This window comes from Protomyctophum parallelum (assembly GCF_964188405.1).
Source record: "Protomyctophum parallelum genome assembly, chromosome: 17".
Taxonomy (NCBI): Eukaryota; Metazoa; Chordata; class Actinopteri; order Myctophiformes; family Myctophidae; genus Protomyctophum; species Protomyctophum parallelum.
This window is the reverse complement of record NC_139719.1, coordinates 27,804,226-27,817,056: the sequence shown is the minus strand read 5'-3', so window position 1 is coordinate 27,817,056 and position 12,831 is coordinate 27,804,226. Positions and strand designations below refer to the sequence as shown.

The 12,831-nt window shown below is 42.2% G+C and overlaps 1 protein-coding gene across 1 annotated transcript in view; it reads right to left on the bottom strand.

Moving 5' to 3' along the window:
* ryr2a (ryanodine receptor 2a (cardiac)) overlaps positions 1-12,831 on the bottom strand; it is a gene marked incomplete at both ends in the record, with an annotated part of 249,977 nt that overhangs the window by 64,428 nt on the left and 172,718 nt on the right. The window contains 11 exons of the mRNA XM_083787543.1: positions 94-186; positions 1,005-1,092; positions 1,577-1,734; positions 2,746-2,828; positions 3,156-3,348; positions 3,874-4,001; positions 5,509-5,639; positions 5,927-6,008; positions 6,156-6,394; positions 7,178-7,238; positions 10,898-10,947. Coding sequence (XP_083643669.1) covers positions 94-186; positions 1,005-1,092; positions 1,577-1,734; positions 2,746-2,828; positions 3,156-3,348; positions 3,874-4,001; positions 5,509-5,639; positions 5,927-6,008; positions 6,156-6,394; positions 7,178-7,238; positions 10,898-10,947 — 1,306 coding nt within the window. The remainder of the gene's footprint in view (positions 1-93; positions 187-1,004; positions 1,093-1,576; positions 1,735-2,745; positions 2,829-3,155; positions 3,349-3,873; positions 4,002-5,508; positions 5,640-5,926; positions 6,009-6,155; positions 6,395-7,177; positions 7,239-10,897; positions 10,948-12,831) is intronic.

Here is a 12,831-nt window from a genome sequence, read left to right as displayed (position 1 = left end):
CCACTATTGATGTTACTGGTTTCATTTAGCCATTTCTTTCATCCAGCCATTCATCTACCGTATCTATCTTTTCAGCATTCCATCCATCCATACCTTGGACATCTTAGACTTGGTGTCAGTGATTAGGAAGGACATGTTGTTGATTTCATTCTGCACCACAAAGTTCTGCTCTTCCCTCTTGAAGTTCTGCAGGACAGAATCAATATGCGTTGAAAAAATTTCATACATAAAAATTAAAATAGCAGATCTACAAGCTCACAACTTGTCACATTATGAGCTTGTAGATCTGCTATTTCCAGGCCCTGATGCTAGACAGGAGGGTCTGGAGGGCAGCGATTCAGGAGTCCTGAACCGGTGTTCGCTAGTCCACACACTCACTAGGGCATTAACCAATAACCACTGAGACACATTGAATTCTGCCTGGTTCCACTGAAAAAACTGTTGGAACAGGAAACCAATTCTACAGTTGGAATTCTGTACACACATAGCAAAAACAATTATATACATTTCTTTACTAATATGTCTATATTATATATATTATTTTAAATAAGAACATTTAACTTTAGACTTTTCCTAGTGGGAGTCGATTTGTGTTAATGAAGTCCACTTTTTGGTTAAAAGAAACACTTGCATCACATCATATAATGCTGCTACTAGCTGCACTGCAAAACCCTGTGAAGCTCCTATAAGCTATGTCTAGACTGGCAACCCAAATCCAATGTTTGGAATCATATTGGTTTATCAAGTCCAAACAGCAAAAAAGACACATGTAAACAGATTTCAAAGAAGCCCTTTCCTCGGAAGTTCTGAAGATATCCGTCAGTCTGACACTTGATTTATACTTCGTTGTATGCCTTTTTGCTCGGCGAAAGTTAAGCCTTACTCACGCCTATGTCATTACCACATCAACCAATGCAGAATTGCAGACTGATGATCACTTGCAATTAACAGTGCGGACGGTCAGTCTATTTGAGAAATAAAGTGCAGTCTGAACAATGCCTTACATGAGACTTGGCCCAGAAGATGAAGACCTCGGCCACCATTCGGAACAGCTCCTCTGCCTCTGGGTTGGGCTCCTTCAGCCATTTGGCCCTGTCAGTACAAAACAAAAGGAAATCATGGAGAAGGGAATCAGCATGACAGAGTCGTTTTTGTTGATTTGTATCAAAATCAGGAACGTAAAATAGATTATCCCATGATTTTTTCCAACCCATTTTTTCACTCAGTGTCAATTATTTAATGTAATCCTGGGTGCTACACTCTGCCAACCTGGGGAGAGCAACGGACTGACCTCATGCTTCCTTCTATGCATGAGGAGTTCTTTTCACCTGAGGGGGAGTTTCCCCAGTTGGACATAGCGCGTGGAAGGAACACGTCTTTCCAACCAGTTCCTTTCCCCTCAATCAGGCGCCCCGGCTAGCCAGGGGGAGGCAGTATAGAGACCAGGATTACTGCATGTTTTATAGCTCATCTACAAGCTCTCAAACTTGCCCTTTTAGGGAATTTCAGCCCTGCCTCTCTATTCTCTGTGCGTCACTGTAACAAGGTGTAACAGGTCTAAATGAGCATGTTGTACCTGTTGTAGTCGACGAATCGTATGAGGAGAGGGTAGAAGGCGTACAGGTCTCTGATCAGTATGGTAAACTCGTCCAGGATCAGGAGCTCTGACTCGGACATGTCGCCCCGCCCCTCAATCCGGCTGGTCTCCTCGTCCACCATCACCACCACAGCTTTCTGCACAGACATTTAAATCACAATCCAAATCACTATTTCAACCACATGTTCTTAGAGAAAACGGCTTGCGTTACTAAAGTATACTCTACACCGAATCTCTTTGTTGATTGTCTATTTCTGACTAATGTTCCACCCAGATACGGTTTATAATAGTCCCTGGAAACCCAAATGGTACCTCACTGTAATGTACAGTTCCACCGTTTAATATTCAATTCTGAAGTGATCGAAAATAAATAATCGTATATTAGTACAATCGACAATCGACAATCCTCTTTTGTAGTGGCAAGGATTGAATGACTGAAAATACTGTCTTACTCATGTGTCTTTTTCTGTTTTTATTTTAATTAGCGCTCACAACTTCACATCTTCACTCTCTAATGTCTTCTTCTGGGTATAAAACTTTATTGTACTTTAACATTTATGTACACATCTTCTATCTCTCCCATACACTTTATTTTAATTGTTTGTGCCACAAGTTTTGTATTTTTCCAGTTTTTCATGTGTCTATGAGGTGACAGTACTTCATTAGACACCCTAGAGTCGTTTTTATGTACACTGATGCATTCCCTTTGTATTTAGGGTTTCTTCCTGGAGGCTGAACCCTTGACAGTCAAACGTGTCAATGAAGAAAACAGTAATATAGTGACATCACATTATGAGCCCCTCCCCTAACCACGCCCCCTTTATCATACAACTGCAGCTGTGGGTATGGCTTAAGTTCAGGTGGATCAATTCACCACCCGTCAGGCAAACCAGGCATACTTAATGAACTGGTGGGGGTGCCCACATAAAAACGACATTTTAACAAATACTGTACACTTCTTTTTTTTAATTCTTCCTCCTTATATAACAATAAGAACTGATGATCATGTTTTAGGGTGGAAAAAAATCATGGCACTCAATCTTTAAAAAAATATATAAAAACCTGAAATGTTACTTGTAAAATGTTGCATAACATGATTATTGATGTCCTTAAATAAAGAATATAAAAATTTGAATGACAATCCTCACATTTTTTAGTTTCTCCATCAGAGGCAGGAAGTGGGTCTTCAGCAGCTGAGCTTTGGCTTTGCTGATGATTGGCTGAGAGAAGACTTGGGGGTGGGAACAGAGACATGATTGACAGTCAAAACATTTTAAAATAGTTTCCAATCAGCTATACAGTCTCCTACTGTATATCTCTCTCCGTCTACCCCCCAGCACGCACGCACATGCACGGATTGCACGCACGCACACACACACACACACACACACACACACACACACACACACACACACACACACACACACACACACACACACACACACACACACACACACACACACACACACACACACACACACACACACACACGTGCATGCACACGCACACACACACACACACACACAACCCTCTCTCTCTTTTCCTTCCTACAGTATACCTGCCAGTCGTTTCATCCACGCCCCCTCGTCTATTCCCAGGTTGTTGTAGATGATTTTCAGGATGTTGCCCAGCAGACTGTTCATGTGCTCGGAGGTCAGGGAGGTGCAACAGCTGTCAGCCGTCTCAGGGTTACTCTCCGGTCCGTACTCCCACCAGTGAGACATGTAGCTGCACAGCATCGGCAGCACCACCTGCACGCAGAGGACCACAACACCCAGCAGTCAAGCAAGCAGTCATTTTAACCATTTTAACCACCGGATAGCATTCGTGGACGAGCAAACGATACCAGTGAAAGCTCGGAATCAGCTTCATTGTCACATCACAGGTTTATAGAAGTAAAGTGGGTGAAATTAGTTCGTTTTCGTGCATAGTTCCTATTCATTATTTTTATGGAAGAAAGAAAGGGAAGAAGAAGAAGCAAGGGGAAAATAAAAACAAATTATCTACAAATTCTACATATGTACATGGTACCTGAAAGCTTGTAGACAGGAGATTGATCTTCTCATACCATATATATATTTTCATCTCACAGTTTGTCAGATCTGGGCGGCAGTGGCTCAGTAGGTAGAGCGTACAGGCTTTAGTTTAGACATACAATTGGTCCAACTGTCATTAGTACAACAACCTACAGTACCTCAAACCCTAACCTAACCCTAACGGCAAGCACAGAACATTTACCATGTTGTCACCACAAGTATATGGTGCCTGGTCCTTACCTCCATGACATGGGGCATCTGTGTGTATCTTATGCCAGACTCGGACAGCTCCATGATCTCCTCCAGAGACTTCTCCAAGGCTGGGATCAGAGGACACACCTCCCCGACCTGGGCAGGAAGACCTAGAGCTGAGAGGCGCAAAGGTCCCACCCACATTATATTAGTTACTGTTGCTATGGCTGTCAAGCTTCTCAGATTTGCATGGGAGCTAATTAGCCTGTCGCTAAGTCCCACCCAAGCCCGTTCTTGGCCAATACCACGTTAGAAACGGTTACTAGGGTTAGGATCCTGGTCAAGCTTTCAATGCTGGTCAAAATGGTTTTGCAGTGTCAATAAATATATTTGCTGTACAGCATGTGTGGGTTTGTTTTCTTACCTTATGAGCAAACTAGTCCATCCATGAATTATTTCGCTCCGTTGTGCAGTTTAATAGTAGCCTACATATTAGAAATAAAAATAGGCTCTCATTGACTTCCATTGTAACGGGGAAACAACTCTCAAACTCACTCTTTTAGAACACTAAGCTGATTATGACCGTTTATTACAGGAAAACTCATGCGGTTTTATTTTTAATAAAAAATAAAAAACATGTTTTTGTTTTGACTTCGGTGTTGCCACATTGTGTGAGAGATATAAGCCAACCCACCTCCAAAAACAAGCCAACTCTTAAAGCCAAATCAAGAAAAACAAGCCAAAACAAACACAATAATATGACCATATATAATCCTAATAAAAGATATTGTATGCATTTATCATTATAAATACTATGTAGGCCTATGTCTATGATAATTAATGTTTTGGTAATGTATTACAGTACTAATTATTAGCCTTAAGCCAAAAGTAGCGGGAAATAAGCAGACTTGGCAATCCTGACAAGTTTGCCTACAAAACGATCTGATTGGTCCAAATCTGTACACACACTCCTGAAGTATAGCCTCGGTCCCAGACTTACCATCCAGACCGTTGGATGTAAACAAAATAATGTGTCTGATCTTGTCCACTTGTCGCAAACACCATACACAATTTTGGACGTGTTTGAGGGAGACGATTTAGGAGAAATGTCTGGGACTGCAGCTGGGTGCATCTCAAACAGCATGGCGAGGAACACCAGAACCGCTTCACTGTATATCTCCAACCAATATAGTTACTTTATAAATCTATCAAAAGACGAAAATAAAACGGCATGATGAGTTTTCCTGATGTCATAAACTGTCAGAATCAGCTTTTGTTGTGTTCGCTTATGTGCTAACTGACTGATTTTGAGAGCTGTTTCCCGTTACAATGGAAGTCAATGAGAGCCTATTTTTATAGATACTATTAAACTGCACAACGGAGTGAAATTATTCATGGAATGGACTAGTTTGCTCATAACAGGTAAGAAAACAAACCCTCTTTCTGAGGTCCACTCCACACATGATGTGTACAGCAAATATATTTATTGACACTGCTTAACCATTTTGACCAGCATTGCAAGCTTGACCAGGATCCTAACCTAGTAACCGTTGCTAACGTGGTATTGGCCAACAACGGGCTTGGGTGGGACTTAGCGACAGGCTAATTCCCAAGCCATGTTCTATTACGGAGTGCTCATTTTGGTCACTCAATGTCCTGCAAGTACACAGTATTGTTCTGTACCTGCCCTCTCTTTGGCTCCTTTGGCATTGTAGATGGAGTAGCTGTTGAACTTGTTGAGCTGAGGTTCCAGGAAGGCCACAGGAAAGGCAGCTGAGAAGGCAGCCAAACACTCTCCTAAAGCTGGACGTTGTCTTCAGCCGAACAGGACATGAACAGGGGAAGGAGGGAGGGAGGGAAATGAAGCGGAGAGGGAATGAACACAGAGAGAAAGGGGTGAGGAGGAAGAGGAAACAAAGTGAAACATCTCCTACACACACCAGTAAACAAAATCCTCCATGGGCAAGGGAGATAATACATTTCAGGGCTATTGCACACACACACACACACACACACACACACACACACACACACACACACACACACACACACACACACACACACACACACACACAAACACACACTTTTTTTTTGTATGTACCTTTCTACATAGATGCTCTTATTGGTGCCCAGAGAGTAGAGGCTGTTAAGAATTCTGTAACAGGACACCTGGACATCATCCACTGGAGGACAGGTGAGAAAGGATCAATCAACCAATCAATCAATCAATCAAAAATCCAGTTTGATAATAATAAATAAAAAAACTAATACATTTGCCTTAATTTCTGCATCTAAATATCAACATCCTCCTCCTCCTTATCATGACATACACATGAGGTCGTCCCCGAACAGGTTCTGTCCGATGTGCTCAAACAGGGAGGAGAGCACGGGGAGCAGGGCGAAGGTGATGTAGTTGATGATCTGCGTGACGCCGCGGGGCTGCGTCCGGGTGTGCGTGAACTGGCCCAGCTTCAGGTTCTCCAGCGTCTTCTCCAGGTCCTCTGCAGCGTTCTCGAAGAAAGCCCGCAGCGCCGCCTTCAGCGTCTCCAGGCCGGTCTTCATCACAGTCCTGCAGGCGGGTAAGACGGGGTTTCATAATCTACGTATGAATATGTGAATACGTGTCTGGTTCTTAGTGGATTTTAGACTTGCATTAGACAGTTCATGTTTTCAATTTGCCAACGGTTGTTGTGGATGGATGGATTTTATTTTGCCATTAAACATAATGAACAAGTGTACAACAAAATGAATGGCATCAATCCAGTGCAATGCAAAAAGCGATCTTTGTTATCTTTGTTTACTTGGCAGTCGAGAATAAACCTTTCCCTACAAGGGAAAGTTAGCATTACCGTATATAATATTTGGAGACACAAATGCACGATAGAAGCCAGAAGCTTGCTAATTTGCTGAGATATTCACTTAATTCATTGGTTCATTCTAGCTCAAGTTTTAGACTCTCGTAGACATATTTATCGTCTAAGCGACTATATGGCTTATTTCTGGCCGCCAGCGAAAATCCCTGCCTCAAAGTAACTCTTAACTTGTAAAATGCAAAATCTAAGCTGCTTTCTCTGCTTTACACCCTGTAGGTCCGTAGTTTTCAATAAAAAAATCTCGGAATCTGGCATTTTCCTCCATTGTAAATGCACACACACATGTGACACACACACTCGCACACACACGCGCGCGCACACACACACACACACACACACACACACACACACACACACACACACACACACACACACACACACACACACACACACACACACACACACACACACACACACACACACACACACACACACACACACACACACACACACACACACACACGCTTGCACGCACCTACCTTGCATCAAGTGTCTGCCCCAGTATGTGCAGACAGTTGACTATAGAAGTGGCATCAGTACCTGGGAGAACAGTGAAGGGAGCAGATGGACATGACAGATGTGAAAATAATGTGAAAATAACAAGTGCCTTTTATAGCATCCTATAACATGCAAAGAATGTAAACGTGTCCAAACTAGTCTGTACAGTAAACTAGAGTGGAAAAATCGCCACTTGATGATGAGTATACAATTGCACAGCAGACTTTTCTATCTACCCAGGGGTATTCAATTAGATTAGGCCGGGGGCCACAACTGTAGAATTATTGTGTGTGGGGGGCCGCACAGTGTGCACGCGAAGCGCGCGAAATTTGTGGGTTCTCAAAATGCTTTTTGTGCTCAAACACGAAGATTTATGTATATTTCCGCACAGTAATGAGCAGGATAATATGTCTATACAGGTATATGCCACCTTAGAATAGATGTAGGCCTAGACCTATTTGACAGTGCATAAACAGCATTGCTTTGACATTAACGACTGGACGGACACACACACACACACACACACACACACACACACACACACAAACTCACTCTGCTGTGGGCAGTTCAGAAACCCGTCCACGACCACCAGTGACATCATCGTTAGGCAGATTGTTTTTTAAACAAGATTTATTTACGTGAGAATAGTTTATCAGACTATAAAGATCAGATTACATAGAGCAGGGTCCTGGAGGCAGTTCCAGGGGGTCCCCAGGGAAATGATGGTTTGGACCCAAATGGACCCTTATGGGTCTGTAACTCTGAGAGTGTACAAATGGAACCAAATGGACCCTAACAGGGTTTATTATTGTGAGAATGATGGCTTCCATTTTCGCATTGCAACTTTTCAGGACTAGAAAGCCTGCAGTTTCTATTAGCTTGGATTCTCCATTGATGTCACTGTTGGGTGGGTTTCTGAACTGCCCACAGCCCTCCTATGTGACACAGACACATTTATTTATTTAGAAAAAAACGTGTCATTTTATCATGATTATTAGTGAGGACCTATTATATGAAGATAGGTTGAAAAGTGGTCCTTTAATGATTACCGTCATTATGGTAATCAAACAATTAATATCGCACACACCATACGTGTAACTTTTATTATCCCTCTTATTATTCTCAAAAAAAAGAAAAGAAAAATTCTTCCAGGGGCCACAAGGGGGCGCTCCGCGGGCCGGCCGCCAATTGAATATCCCTGCATCACACAGTAACATAAGTGGAAGTACAGTACACCCCATAACATACAGCAGACACATGCACGCCTTAAGCAGATGACCGTACACTTGCACACACGTGTGTATGTACAGTATATGCACACACACACATTATGAGAACATGCACACACATGCGTCGCAGACATAACATTGTAAATCATTTTGCATGCATGCATTGCATGCACAATATTGCCTGTACTCGTGTGCACACTCCATAAACAACTTGGACACTCTCATACAGATATATGCATGCACACGATCCCAAACCAAAAAACTGTAAAAGTTTAAAGTTTCTTTCTTTTAATATTGACCAACATGTGAAGAGTTTAACTGTATGTTGCATATTGCATCAACATAAATTGATTTTGGACCAATCTCCTCCAACACCAATGGCTTCCAAAATGAGTGGGACTTATTTATAATCTAAAATGCTATATCATGAACGCAACATCCAGTCAACCACAAAACACAGCAACACTTTCATACACCATTGATTGAAAACTCTACCGTCTGCCATTAGCAATGGATACGTGAATGTGCTTGGCCAGCATTCTTATCCATTGATTAATTATCAGTGAATTAAATATAAAGTAGGGACATAGAGTTCCACAGGGTCTGCCAACCGCTACAACAAAACAGTTTCAGGCTTACTATCCTGAAAGCTCAGAGAAGCTAAAAGTGCAAAGATGGCAAAAGTCAAAAGTACAGGTAGAGAGATGGGTTGGGGGGCTGCAGTTGGGTGTGTGTGTGTGGGGGGGGGGGTGAGATAGAGTGAGACAAGTAGAAAGATGGAAACAGAGGGAGGGAGGAGAAATTGGGAGGAAGGGGCGATCCTTCATGAGGACGGGTGGAATTAGGGATGGAAGGAAGAACAGAGGAGAGGAGGGCTGGAATGGATGGATGGTTTTGGGGTGGGGGGGGTTGTGTAGAAGGAAAGTGGAGGGAGGGTCGGAGAGAGAGACAGGGGAGTGGAAGGGGTGAAAAAGTGAACAAAGGAAGGTGGGGGGGGGGGGGTGTTTTTGATGGAATGGCGAGAGTGAGGACAGACATAATGAGGAGGGCAGTGAGTACACGAGAGAGAGCCCTCCACATCCCCATATTCAGTAATGAATCCAGGAATCAGCCCGGATAGCCTTCATAATCCGCTTAGGAAACTTTAGCAGGCGTCGGCCATGGTCCAATGGCCGTATGCATGACACCATCTCGACAGTCACATATACGTATTCTGTATACATACTGACAGTTTCGATGTCATTCGTTGAGCCACAAGGTCTTTGCAAAAGTACAGTAATGAGCCTGTCTGTCTGTCTGTCTGTCTGTCTGTGTCACTCTGCCTGCAATCAAATGACTCAATACACTGTAATATCATCTTCAAATCACAACACAAGGCCGTGAACTCAAACTCAACGTCTGGATTTGGTGATCAAAGGTCAAGGTCAGTGATGAGCACTGTGACACAGCTCAACTAGGCACACCTCTAGGTGGTCCGAGTTTTTAAGAGCGTCCTCTATCGTAAACACTGAAAAACCAAATGACGAACATCATACGTCAATTGCGGTCTGCGCCTTGGATTGAAATGGTGAACGAGATACAATAACATCAGATCAGGAATGTGATTGATACAAGAATGAAGAATGAACATGCGCAGGTCAAACCACTTTGTTACAACAGCTTGTACCAAAAGCACTAGAAGTGCTTTTCCATTAAGTACACATGGCATGCACAGCGAGTGCACGCCTCATTTAATGCCTTTAAAGTGGCCCTTTGAATTTTGCTGATTGAACTGCAGTGTAATGACATCCAGACGAAAGAACACAACAGTTCATTACAGGTGGATTTAGGAGCCAAGGTAGACATAGACAACATGCATGTTCCAACAGACTGGAGACGTAATAATACCAGACAAAATAATGCATTTCCTCTTGGTGAATGACAGGTGAAAACGGCATTCACTAAATATTGTAAATATTGTACAATTTGTCCTTGGGGCCCCTCCGAACAGACAGAACAAACTCCTGCTGCATTGCCATGGCGACACAGAACTTCAATCATACTGTAAGTCCTTTAAAAAAGACACAGGATAACTCCAATGGACATTATTGGCTTCAGAGTACATCCATGTTAGATTATAATAAACTTTTCTTTGATGCTACTCTGTGCCTTTTTTGCTTTTAGCTTTCAATTTTTTTAAAGGCCAGTTTAGGAAGACTTAATGAAATTCCAATGCTTTAGGTATTTTATTTTGTTATCACAGATAACATCTAAGTCCCTAAATTCCACATTTCTATCAAATTCCATGACCTGTGGGGAAGGGGATGAAGCCATATTGGGAAGCACTGTTTACTTAATCTTCATGTGAACTAACATTTACCAGTTCTATTTCCAGAAAAGACCAGATAAATCAAACACGGGTAGAAACTCACGGTAGCAGACTTAGCATCAGCAGTAGCATGCTAGTAACAGGCACACAATCATGGTCCTTACCAAATAAGGATATCCTATGTCTGACAAGAACTCCCAGTTTGCAGAAAAGACTGAAGAGAGAGGAGAGAGAGAGAAAGAGAGAGAGAGAGAGAGAGAGAGAGAGAGAGAGGAAAGAAAGAAAGAAAGAAAGAAAGAAAGAAAGAAAGAAAGAAAGAAAGAAAGAAAGAAAGAAAGAAAGAAAGAGAAAAGGCGGAGAGGAGAGGAGAAAGAAAGGGGGGTAATACAATGAAAATTGACAACGGGACAGTAAAATATGGTCACTTGCAGAGAAGGAAGACAAAGGAAAAATGAGCCGAACACAAAAAAGACTAGACAAAATAAAGATGACAAAGTGAAACAGTGATGAAACAGCAGAGCTGTTTGATGTCTGTGTGGTAGCGACATCAAAGTACCCAGCATGAGGTCTTTTGTACAACACAGCAGGGTGGGCTATTTGAAATACGCTTTCTGAACAGTGACTTTAAGCCTGATTTATACTTCTGGGCATGCTGCGTGCCACATGTTCAAAACAGACAATCTACAAGCTCCCAATGCAAACCGATGCGGCACATTGTGAGCTTGTAGATCTGCTATTTTTGGAGCGCAACACCGCCGTATAGTACTAAATGTGTAGGCCGCAATATTGCAAGTAAATCTTTCTTTGTGAGAAATTGTTTCTTGACATTTGGTCTTACCAGGAACTTAGCAAACAACGCTATTTGTGTAAAAGACACGAACTTCAATACTAGACAGACCTTTTTATTGATCCGGGATGTGACACATTTCAAATGTCCTGGCTAACACAGACAGTAGTTAAGTGTTCATGAAAGTAGATCGACTTGCCCATTGGAGCCAGGACAGCCAGTTTAGTGGCAATATTCTTGCTTTATTTTATGGTGGAGTGAAGTACTATAAATTTAGAAACGTTGAAAATAGCCCTGAGCTATTTTGAAAATGACCTTGGATTGTGTACAACCTACCACTCAATCTTCTATTTATAAGCAATGGGACTGCTCATCAGGGTGACAATGACAAAGAAGATAACAGGATTTGACACATTCCTCATTTCCCAGCTAACAAAGACAGTAATTAAGTGGTCATGAATGCAGATCGACTCAGCCAAGACAGCATTCAAATCTGCAATTTAGTGGTAATATTCTTATCTTTATATTGGGGCGGAAAATAATGATTATTATAATGAATAATGATATATTATACCGCTAGGTCCTTTGATCGTATACCGCTTCATGTTGTTAGACAAAGGCTATAGTTGTGGGAGCCAAGTTTGAATAATGTGATTATTTGAATGATTACAGCTTTATTTTTTGGGTTTCGTATTTTGGTTTAACAGTTCGTGTATATTGCATTATTATTGTTAAATTAGCTATGTTTAAAAGCTTAAATAAGTTAATTTGTTTATTTCTTGGTGATGTGCTTTAGGTTAAAAACAATGATGTTAATGTAGCTTTAAGAAGAGAGCTCTGGTTGCCTGAGATCTTAATTGCATATCCAACTAGCCTGGGCACCATTTCATTTCGGTATATGATCCGGGCTGGAGCCGGATGATATGCTTACAAACAGGAAGAACAGGCGGCGACAACTTCCTTTTCCCTCTCAATAAAAGCTCTCGCTTACGAGAGCTTTTATTGAGAAAGAAAAGGAAGTTGCCGTCGCCTGTTCCGACTACAAAACAATACTACAACATGACGTAACCACATCATCCGGCCCCAGCCCGGATCATACGGACTTTTGAAACAGAGACCAGGCTTTCCTCCGAGGCGGTGGAAAGCCTGGTGATGCGAGGTTAATATCCAACACAGCTGAGTGTGTGCAGGTCAGGGCATATTCAGCTAATTGACTCTGGAGTGTGTGCAGGGCAGTACAGAGGGAGAGTTTGTGCAGAGCAGTCAGCACAGTACAGTCAGTCAGCACAAGACAAGATCAGAGCGATACGT